Genomic DNA, 12,167 nt, shown 5'->3' with positions numbered 1-12,167 from the left:
TCGTGGAAATCATTTTAATTAATCGAGATTTATGGAAGCCCTCAATTTCCCACCCATCGCCAATATTTTGTTCGAAATATCAATGTAAATGGCGGCTCGTTCACATGGCAAGTATTTTTATTTTAATGTGCCATGTTTGTTTAAATTGATAAATTTGTGCGGCTTTGATCACTATTCATACAGAAAACGCACCCGTGTCTGCTTTTCCGCGTAAATGGAGGTGGAGGTCGCTTTTTCGAGAGTAACAAGTGACAGCGGAAAAACAGCAAACTCATTTCTTCATTAAGCTAGTATGGTTTTAACTCTTAATGACAATAATTTAAAACCAGGCAATATAAATATATAATCCGGAAGTTCTGTACACGTTGCGAAATCCGGCATCGCTGGCTAAATACGGAAAGTTGGTAATTCTGCTATTTGCTTGCCATTGCTTTTGAATGCAAAATACTGATGATGTTTTGGGAAGATTTTACATAAAAATCGAATTCTAACAGTTATCACCTATACTGCATAAAAAGTCGTTACCTACGAGTAAATAAAAAAAAGAAGAGCAAGCTTATCAAATTTCATCATTCCCTTTTTCAAACGGATCTTTCGGTTATGCATTTACCGTGTTGTATATTTAAGATACTGCTAGTAAGCGCGTTCTACTACCGTGTGGGCAAAAAGTCCGTAGAAACTTTAAAAATTCATAAAAACCGGAAAAATAACCGAAATAAAAAAAGGTTTGCAGGGTTACTTTCATCGCTAGGTCACGTATCAGGGTCTTACTATTCATCGCTAGGTCACGGTAATTTTTTTAAGACCGGAAAAAAAAACTAAAAAACAGCCGATAGGTGGCGCTGGTACGAGCGACTTCGGTGGGAAATATGCAAATGAGACGGTTATAAGAATTTGCGCTCCTAATCATAGATATAACTATAGATCGCGCATGCAGGGTTGCTTTGTTTCCTACACCTAACGAGTGGTAGTAAGAAATTATTAGTTACTCCAATGGCCACTCCTTGGGTGAACACCGTGTTTAAGAAATCGCTCTATATGTCGAAATCCTGCTGTATTTTGGGGTTGCAATTTATCATTTATTAAAGGTGGCAATATTACCTCTCACAGGCGAGTTAAATTTCCTTTCTCTTTTGTATTAATATTTATTAATTGGAGATTTTGTTCCGCGAAATGTCCCACCGATAGAAGATTGACTCACAACGTCGTTTCCGACGAAGCTTTTTTTGCTTTGTTATGCACTAAAGTATATTATTTAGATAAATAAGAATGTTTATTATCATTGTGTATTGATTTAAAATAAATATATTACGATTAACATTTTTTTTAAATTGATAATTTTGTGTCTTCGAATGAGAAATATGTTTGCGCGCAAAGATTTTGACAGTTCGTCAGCTGTGCATATTCTGGGTCCATAAAAATTACTTATGGCAAATTCATAGCCGTGGCTCATCCAATTTTTTTTTTCTTAATGTTCTTTCTGGCCATGGCCCGCACGGCTCCAGTTCGGGAGAGCCCAGAACAGTACGTATTATTTTATTTTTTTTTTTTTTTGGTTTTCTCACAACCCATTTTTGACCTCTCCTCAAATTCATGACCACATTGCACAATTTTTTCATATATGATAACTGGTTACTTAAATAACATATTTGAGAAGGTTCAAAAGATTAGCAATTAATTCAGCATGTTTTTCTTCGTAATTAATGTAAATTTACAATTAATTAACTTTCTAATTACTATAAATTAACATAATTAAAATAATTAGTGATTATGATACTGGATCACATGATACATCATGTATGACAAAAAATTTAAGAAAAAAATCTTTTCCTATTTTTAAAAAAATTATTTCTATTCATGGTCATGGAAAAAAAATTCCATATCGAAAATCGGGATAAAATTTCCAAAAATTTTATTTTTCAAAAAAGGCATAAAAAATTAAATTTCTTTGTAAAAAAATTTTAAAAATACTACGGACTCACTGAACCTTCTAATTTCGGAAAATGTTTTCATACAAAAAATTTTATAAAAATTGAAAAAAAATTTAAACAAAGCGTTTCGCAAATGCAATGCCAGTCAAAAGTGGGTTAAAAATCTGGTCTAGGATCCAGAGGCGTACGTGATGGGGGATAGGGGTTCATCGGATGCTTGTGCCCCCCAAGCCCAGCAAAAAATTAGAAAAAAGGAATTAATATTTCGATTAAGAAATTTGAAGTACCGAAAAAAAAAAAAACCTATGTGCAATTTTAACAAATTTCTGTAAATTTAAATGCATTTTGAAGGGTGGTAACTCTCTCTCAAAGTTTCTACGGAAGAAAATTTTTGTGTCCTTTCCGAAGGTCGATCCTGCGTACGTCCCTATGTACTATGTATGAAAAAAAATGGAAGGGGGGAAAAAGAAATTTATATTACAAAAGTAAAATTACTGCACTAATTTTGACCAGGAATTTCATATGTGAAAGTTAGGCACCGTATACTTATTGCTCTTGTATATTAAAATGCACTTTATTTCCGCTTTTAAATAAAGCCACTAATAACACGAATTAAAATTTTCTTCACTCATTACAAGGAATGTGTTGCCAAGTACGAAGATAGTGCGCCAACTTATGGATACCATGGTTGTATTTTTCAACTCGTCATGTTGGGGGGTGCTTGCTTCAAAAAAAAAAAAGAGGTGACCGGACAATGGGACGCGCAATCTAGTTAATCTTATCTCTATGCTCCTAATCCACAACCAGTTCATCGTTGTAACCCGTGTATGTGAACAAGGATGCTGAGTGCGAAGGATAAAGCTTTGTTGGTGAAGTTGTTTTACGTGAACCTGTGGTGGTCATGTGGGACACATACTGCTGTAATAACCGATTTGGAGGCATTCTGTTCGTAATTTGAGTATCTTTTCTTTGACTTGTGCACGTCAGCGCCATCTATTGGCTGTTTTTTCTGTCAAAAAAATTCCCGTGACCTAGCGATGCTAACCCTGAAAACCTTTTTTTCGGTTATTTTTCCGGTTTTTATGAATTTCTACGGACTTTTTGTTTGGCTTAGTGGCTCGTACGGTCTCAAAATTTAAAGAAGCTGGCTATAGGGTATAGTGAGCGTATTGTTACATTTTCCAAGGAGTTCTCACTAAAATAATTTGACTGACTCGAAAAAAAAATTAAAATTCATGAGAACAAGTACTACGTACAATTGGTGCATAGATTCTCCAATTTTTCAGAAAAAGTTGCTGGCAACTTCAAGAAAGAACTCTGAAATTCCGAGTTGGCAAAAAAAATTTTTTTTTCGAACATTGAATCAGGAATATGCGTATGTTCTATTCAATTTTCTAACAAATACCATAAATCAATGATATTTCATAGATCACAACCAGCCCTCATATAATATACTACGACACTCCATTAAACTGAATTGTCGACAATCGATTACTAAATAACGATTACTACAATAAAACGTTTAAAATTACACACACACACATACATCCAACCTATCTCAAACACTAAGTGCAAAGGCACAGTTTGCAAATTACCAAATGGTGGGCGATTTTGAACACATTTCAAGAATTAACGGAAACTAAATGATAAAGAAAACCAACGATAAAGTAAAAACTCCTTATAGCGGGAGTCACTCGCGGTTGTAGACGAGTCAAATTCATTTTGAATAAGGCGTTTTTCAATATTTTCTTTCTTCTTTGTTTCTGCTACTGATGAAGGAACTTCATATAGTTCCGAAACGCGTATAGCCGTGTTCGTTTTGGAATTTTGGGTATATCCAACGTTTATTCAATTGTATTATCAAACCCAAAAGGTAATTCATTTCGATAAAGTAAATAGTAGGAAAATACAAAATCCTAACGCGTTTCGGACACAATATAGGTACCGTCTTCGGAATCACGCTAACCAGGACTTTTATATGGTTACAACCCAATTTTGCCGTCGTCTCTCTCTCGTTTGGGTTTTCTTCTTTATGGGGGCTATTATCGGGCACAGAAATTATAGTTTACATTAACAAAAAATCTCGTGATTTTAGAACTCATGCAGTATATAACGGAAAAACATTTCAAATTACAGTAGAGTCTCAAAGCTTCAAGGTTTCGGATAATTCGAAGAGTTGGGACTTTTCTCAATTCCTTTTCCAAAACCTTTGTTTTAACTTTTTTCCAAATTTTAGGTCCAAAAAATCAGGAAGTTCCTTATACACATTAAAATACGATAATTCCAATCTGAAGGATGTTTTAATCTCTACAATGAGTTCTCTGGTGTTCCCACGCCAGAGTCTTTTACAGGTCCCTCTATAGTAAATTTATACTGTACGTAAAAAAAATAACATTAGTATCGGGGTCCCAGTCCTGGAGTCCCCGTCAGCCTCTTTTATGCAGAGTTTGTAAGTCTTGGCAGTTGTGCAATGAATTAAGTTGTTGAATTAACGCTAAAACAGTTAGACTAGATACTTCCTGCCCACTTAAAAAGTCGTTTTCTATTTTAGGATAATCCGAGGTGATCGCGGTTCTGTTTATTTCGGATTATCGAGATTTTATCGTAGGTGAATACTGATTAATACGTATCTGCTATTTCAACACACAAAAAAATGTTTTTTAAAATCAAAAATACAATATCAAATGAAGCCAGATGTACAGTACCTCTGCGAAGAACTCTTCCATAAATCCGCTGCCCCTTGTATCCTCAACAGACACGGCAACATCGTCGTCGCCTTGAGCCTGTAAATAAAATGGAGTAAATAAAATGTATATTTCTCATATATTATAAGCATAACTGAAATGGTGAGTATAAAATAAATAAAAATTATGCGACTTGATTTTCAGAACTTACTATAAAAAATTTGGTTGATTTCGATTTCTTTCTCTCCCCCCCCCCCCAGCTCTTTAACCCGTGCTGCAATTCAACCCGATGACCATAAACGGTGCAGAGTAAAATCGAGCGAGACAGTCTCATCTTATTATCGCAAGACATCTGGGATCCCACCCAAAGCAGGATATTATCTGAATTGTATATTTTGTAAAGTGAAATAGATTCAATAAAAATTCACTGCCAGTGTGTCTACTAAGCTTCTCACAGAACAACGGGACATTAAAACGTTCAAGAGGACATTTCATAGATAATAGAATCACGGGGAAAAAAATCAGCTTGAATGTCTCAAAATAGAAAAATAAATTAAACTGCTAGTTTCAAGAGAGAAGTGTTAGATTGTTTTGAAACAATTTTCTCTTGGAGTTAAGATGAAATCATTTATATATCTTGTTATAAGTTACGGCAAAATGATTTACATTAAGACCTACATTAACTGAGCCTCTGTGGAGAGAGGTAGACAGGACAAGATTAATCTGTTTACGTATCCCTTTCACTCCAACAACCTGACAAGTTCCAGTAACAAACGGAAAAGAAATGTAGTGCCTTTGGGGGAGGGGGGGGGGAATCAGAAGCAATTAAAAGGCTCGAAAAATGAAAAATCTATTAAGAGAATCACCCTAAAAAATAGGGTTGGTGAGACGAAATCAAGCAGAAATTGAAGGCCAACTCAAAAATCAAAACAGGATTTGGAAAAAAATTGCGCGTTAATAAAGAAGCCGGATTTAACTAGCTCTATGAAGCGATTTTGTTTAACCTCTTTCAGTACAAGATTTCATCAACAAATTTGAACGATATTTAAGGCCCGTTTACAGGAGTTTTTACAAAAACACCAACGAAAAAGGCAAATACAAGGAAAATGCAGGAGTTTTATATTTCCCTTGTATTTCCCTTTTTAATTGGGGATTTTTTTGAGTATTATTAGGCAAAATTTACCTTCGTGTTATTGAAACACCCGCTTATATAGGCCCATTGCCAGAAATTTTAGTTCGGGAGGTAACCAAAGTGATAGAACAATAGATTTGGCCATCAATTTTTCCCTTTTTCGGTCATTTTCTCGCATTTCGGGGGGGGGGGGGGAATCCTCAAGCCCTCCCGCTCGCTACGGCCTTACGCTTATCCTCTGGTGACTTCACTTGAGCATTTCTCTTTTCATGGAATGAGCATATCCTCTGGTATGACATGAAGAAGAGGATTTTTTCATCAGAAACGCTATAAGTTTTCTGCTCCTAAGAACATGTTTTCCATCTCCCCAACTTGTCAGAGCAATTGCCAGTGGGCTAAGTAAGCTTTTGTTCAAATTTTTATAACAAAAGAAGAGACGGTGTTTGAAATATACATTTTTTCCCCTTTCGGTTGGGGGTAGTACAGTGATACTTCAGCTAAAAAGATAATTCGTTCCGGAATCGCGTTCGTTAACTGAAATCTTCGTAGGCCGAAACGCGATTTTCTATAGGTTTCTATGTAAAATTGTTTAATTCGTTACAGAAACGGCCCAAAATTTGAAGTTACATAAAATACTGAAAAGCACTGTAAAAAAGGGCAGAGACTAATCGAAGGCTCAGATGAACAAGATTGGATGAAGGAGAATTTATAGAAAGATGAGATACTGAACATATCTTACAATGCGCTATGTAGTCGAGTTCGTGTGTGAGCCATAACAACAAAAAAGTGTGTGAAGTGTGCCATGTGAAAAAGTCAGCTGATTTCTTTTCACACAAATGCGAATGGAAAACATAAGTTTCTAGAATGTCCAAACTGTTGAGTTTTGTATTGGAAGTCTTACTGTAGCCACTGAAACCATTCATCCAAGTTTAAGTTTTTTTTAAATTCATTTTCTCTTAGCTTAACCCTTCATTTACACGGAATAGCTCAGTCTTTCTGAAAGAGTAACAAACTTAAAAGCGATTCCGATTTGGATTACTCATCGGATTCATTTTGATTAGCACGAAAATTTAACTCAGGACGCGGCTGTTTTATGTTAGTGCGTACATCCATATCAACTAAAATGTTCGTTAGGTGAGGCAAGAAACGTCGAAAAAAAATTCGTTAGCCGAGGTATCACTGTACAGGAATGTGCGTATAGTATGAATAATAGAAAAAATATTCTCAGTTACTGTCCGTGAAGTTGGGAGGGAGGGGAAGCAACAAATCGGAAAATGTCTTGGGGAAAAAAACATGTGGCATTTTACAGAGGGTTTGATTATTCCCATTGTGCCAGTTATAATGCGGATCAGTGAAATTTTTAAAAACGCAGAAAGGATGAAATTACACACCGTGCCCTATCCCTTTCACACCTTGTACGCATAAACGTTTGGGTTGCTTTTCCTCGCTGTAGACCAGAAATTTTCTAGTCGCGAGAACTCACTGTACTCATCATCAAAAGAAGAGCACGGTTACGTCAAGTTTGAGGTGCAAATACATGAAATCAGGATGCTTTTGATCCTTGCATACAATTTGTACAAGGTGCTTGATCGGGACGGTGATCAAGTGCTCGCGAGCACGAAATCGAACACGAGCATAGAGCACCGTGGTACTCGCGAGCAAACAGGTTGAAGATGCTTGTAGTAGAAGTTCTTTTTTAACCTCAGGGAGTTCAGCCCTACTTCCATGATTATGGGTTGATGATTATGTCGTTGAAGTTGGGGCTGAGTTCCTGGAGGTCAAAAAAAAATATATCCACAGCGGGAGGAGGAACACTGGATCTGAAAGAGCTATGAGCTCCTATCTCTGATGCTATTTTGCAGAAGTTATTGAATGAACTTCAATAAAATACTATTTGGTGACAAGTGGTTCACGGCGAACCTTGCTTCACAAATCTAAGAAGCGGTATGAAATTATGATATGTACGAAGAAAAGGCATCATGAGCAAAAATGCATTTTTCCCTTGATCGGTATACTTACATTTTCAAGAATTTTTTCCCTTAACCAAGGCTGTTGATACTCTGGACTAATCGCCTCCGGTTAACAGAGGAACATTGACAAAGAATTACAAAACGATACTCAAATTAATGAATTTAAATCATTTTTTGTTTTTTAAATAAAAACTAAAAATTATCATAGAAGGAATTTTTCAAATTTCAACTATTCATACATAAAGCACAGAAATGAAACGATCTTTAAAACTGGATATTTTTTTTTTCGATATTCAGGTGAGAGTTTGTATAAGTTAAAATGATAAAGTTTTCTATACTTCCGATGCGAGATATGTTTCCAACCAACAATTTCATCCATTCGCAGAAGAGTCTATACAAAAAAAATAACTATCAATATACATTTTTCTCGCTTTCATGGAAGATGTCGAGACCTTCGATAAGCAAGAAAAAGATCACCTGAAAACATACGTCAGCAGCAAACCCGCCGAAAACAGCATCAAAAGCTCTTTTGGACTGGATGATCAATGATGGGGGCTGCATTTTTGATATATACATCTCTAGGCATGTTTCTCTATTTTTCAACTCGTAAAAATTGAGAGAAAAATTTAACATTACTTATTCAATCGTCCAAACTTCCAATACCAATTCTTTTCCATACACTACCCCACTGACTGCGATCTATACCTCGAAAAAAAATTGAATAAATTTGTCCATAAAAAAGAATGAATCAACCAAACCCTTTACTCCCTAGCCTTACCATTAAATATTAAATAGTAGTCTGAACACTTTTTTTAGAACTTTTTCTTGCCTCTAGCACACAATCTCCTTACATGCCCACTCACGCCATCTAACACTAAAAACAGCTAGTACACATCTTATCACGATAGAATCTGCACTCGGGGGAAAAATCGTATGTAAATTTTTCTTTCAAAAAAAATAAACTGCCAAAAATAAATTAAAAATCTTCAACATATTTTTTCATTAAACTTTTCCTTGGACAGAAATATTGAAAAAAAGTTCACGTTCCTAGCCAGAAAGTCATTTGTTAAGTTTTTCTTGTGCAATGCGGGTATGTGTAAAAAAATGGTCGAGACAAGAATAAATTTTTTCTGTCTTTGAATATATCGAAGAAAATATCAAAGCATGTATAAAACTTTATTTTACCCCCTTGACTTTAAACAAAAAATGTTCTTTAACCATATTTTTTTAACTAATTTGATTTAAAATTAACAAACAGAAATGCAAACTATTTACAAAAATAAAGCAGAAAAAAAAACTGATAAATCTTTTCTTGCAGTTACTGCCATAGCCTATGTTCGAAGTCTGGCCAGTTCACTAATTGGTCGGCCAATACCCGAAAAGCGTCGCAAACTCGTATGTTTCGGACTTGGGTTCATCGGCCGCAACAGTTTATATCACAGGGCTGGCGAATCGAGAAAAAAATCTAGGAACCAAAAAAATATTTTAGGAGCCAAGTGTATTTCTTTCGCCCGAGCTAGAAATGACCTATAGAAAGTTTTAGACACCAATATCAATTTTTTAAATCACCATGGCAATCCAGCGCCTGGGATTTGTCAAGCCCTCTATTATATCACAAAAATAATTCGAAAAGATAACGAAATTCGTTGTGGTCACAAATAAAAATTACAACAATGGTGTGCGTGCGTGTTTCAACAACGTATCCTCAAAGAAAAAAAACCGCATGTTAATTTTTTCTTTCACATCAAATTTTTTTTTTTAAATCGCTGTAGCATTTTTCTTAATGGGCTTATAAACTTTTGCTTCAAAAAAAAAAAAATCTAATACACTTGCAAGCACAGTTTAGATCTATGCCGAAGTTCGGAAGTACATTTCCACAGTATGTCGGTTATTTGCATCTCAGATTTTGAAGTCTAGTTTGAAGATGGAAATACTATTTCCTACCAAGATTTTTAGCAGAAAGCTGCATCATGTTAGCTTCGTGACATGATTGTATTATTGAGGAATTAAGGTGTGATGCTTCTGAAAAGCTGGCTAACCAAATACAAGCTTTATTTCGTCATTGTAATTCACAAATTACGACGGCTATGGTCGAGATTCACACACGATGCATACGGGAATGTGGCATCTATTCGATGCCCATGATGCATAAAACCAGGGCCAACGGTGACCGTTCAGCGCATTCTTACAATATCAGCACGAATTTCTCCACACAATCGAAGAACCATAATAACTACTTTCTCTATGATGTGATAATCTATCTTGTGCGTTTATGGAAATTTTGAGTGTCACATACTGGCAACTAATTTAATTGTAAACTCTAATTTGTATAGTATTATTGAAATTGACTGGGGACAAATAAATTCTGTTATGTTAGTGATACCTCGGCTAAAAAACGGCTTGACTTGCGAATTTGTCGGCAAACGAAAATTTTTCAGACGTTTTTCTGCCTCGGCTATCGAACATTTTAGTTCATATGTGGATGCATGAGCTGACATAAAACAGCCGCGTCGTGAGCTAAATTTTGGTGCCCACCAAAATGAATCCAATGAGTGTCAGACTAGACAAGGCTCACGCTGTCCCGTTAAGGATATAAGCCCTTTACCTGGTTGAAGAAACGGGCCAATGAGTAACCGTCGCTTGAGCCAAATTAATTTCTCTACCTCGGAATCGCCTTCTAGATATACCTTTCTTTCTTTTTAAAGGAAGATGTTGAGCCCTTTCATGTAAAACGGATGATTAAGCTCACGAAAAATTCATTAAAAAAAGTCCTTTTAGATTTGATACTGTACCAAACTTTTTTTTTTTTTTTTTCAAACCGAGCACAACTCAGATCTATCACCATCTATGGGCGATTTACTACTTAGTGAGTTGTGCCGGAAGTGTAACTGTGTGTGTACCTAACAGTCTGAATGCGTATGTAGTATAGTGTTTAATCTTCAATGCCGCCATCTATATTTCAGAAGTGAAGTGAGTGATGTGTTATGATTGAATTACATTTGTACTGTTTGTAGGTCTGTTGCTCTCTGTGGCGAGACTTTTTAAAGAGGAGATCGGCTCGCATTCGCGCCTTGAAGTTGGGAACCAATACTGTACCAAACTGGACAGTCTGGACATTTTAGCAACTTATCTTTCCCATGTGCATGCATGTGTGTGAAAGAGAAATGAGCTGACTGCACAGCACAACACCTCACATACTTTTCACTATGACTCACGAACTCGACTGCATCGCGTATACAGTATAATGTAAAATAAAAGATATGTGTTCAGTATCTCATTTCCGATGAAATCTCCTTCCAATTGTGAAGCTGTTTAGCTAAGTTAAAACTTCAAAATCTCTTAACTAAGGAAAATTTAAATCATGGTTTCCATTCTGTTGCATTGCTTGTTTTTGGACATTTAAGATAGGAAAATTATCGGGACACGGACGAAAAAATAGTTTTTCATAAGAAAAAAAATTCAAAATTTTATTGTTTTATTTATCTTTGGCATATGATTCCAAGTTTGTTGAAAAAAAATCTGTGTGTGTGTGTGATTTTACACCGTCTTTTTGTTCAACACTTTTTTCAAGCTCGGACAGCAAGATTTTGAGGTTTTGCTACAATGATTTTAAAAAAATTAGATACCATCTGAAACAAATCAAGAAATGCCATATGACAGAGAATTAAATGAACTATAAAAAAAAATTAAAATTACAGTACCACAATGCTCTGAAATTCTGAAAAAAAAAATTAGCCTCGAAAATAATTAGTAATTTTTTTTTGGGAATGACCTACATGCCTCACACATTTGTGTACATACCTTAGAGAACACATATTTAAGGACCAGATATTACACATCCCTTCATAAATTACAACAGTACAACCCTTTCCAGCACATTGCTGGAAGTTAAACAGAAGAATGTTTGCAAGATACATGTGCATAGTAGCAGACTAATCTGTTTTTTTTTTGCTGTATACAATAAAGACCCAAATGCAAATGACCGAAAACATTTAATCACATATAGATTAGGTAATTCAATTTTGTGATTAAAAATTTGTTTCACGTCTCAGGCTATTTGGAAAGAGATACGATAAAAAAGAAAACTCCCTCTCTTCCAAAGTTAGGATGTTATAATAAAAGAAAATTTTTATATAGGATTATGACAGCAGGGAATCCCAGGTGCCAGGTTACCATGGCAACCATTATGACAAGACTAAAATAATTTCATCGAATAATTACATTGCAATGCAGTCTATCAGAGGTTGTAAATCGGGAGTATTTCTTTTACAGAAAAGAATTTTTATATAAATTAAAGAACTTGTTAAAATCATCTGATAGGAAGAATACGCAAATATTAGGATTAGGCAATTCAAAGCCAATTCCAAGTACAGTAGGCCCTGGATTATCTGACCTAATGTGAACCAGACCTAGCTCGGATAGCTGAAAAAAACCTCAAATAATTTGGACA

General features: G+C 35.3%; 1 protein-coding gene across 2 annotated transcripts in view; it reads right to left on the bottom strand.

Annotated features, from left to right (window-relative positions):
• The window catches only part of Syx1A (Syntaxin 1A), a 96,117-nt gene that overhangs the window by 76,569 nt on the left and 7,381 nt on the right, over window positions 1-12,167 (bottom strand). For both annotated transcript variants that reach the window (XM_089234751.1, XM_089234753.1), the window contains exon 2: window positions 4,637-4,714. In XM_089234751.1, the coding sequence (XP_089090877.1) occupies window positions 4,637-4,714 (78 nt within the window). The remainder of the gene's footprint in view (window positions 1-4,636; window positions 4,715-12,167) is intronic.

This window comes from Pholcus phalangioides, unplaced genomic scaffold (genome assembly GCF_987345545.1).
Source record: "Pholcus phalangioides strain wild (caught in Gottingen) unplaced genomic scaffold, Ppha-v1.0 ptg000008l_1, whole genome shotgun sequence".
In the NCBI taxonomy this organism is placed as follows: domain Eukaryota; kingdom Metazoa; phylum Arthropoda; class Arachnida; order Araneae; family Pholcidae; genus Pholcus; species Pholcus phalangioides.
This window is presented reverse-complemented; position numbering and strand designations above follow the sequence as displayed.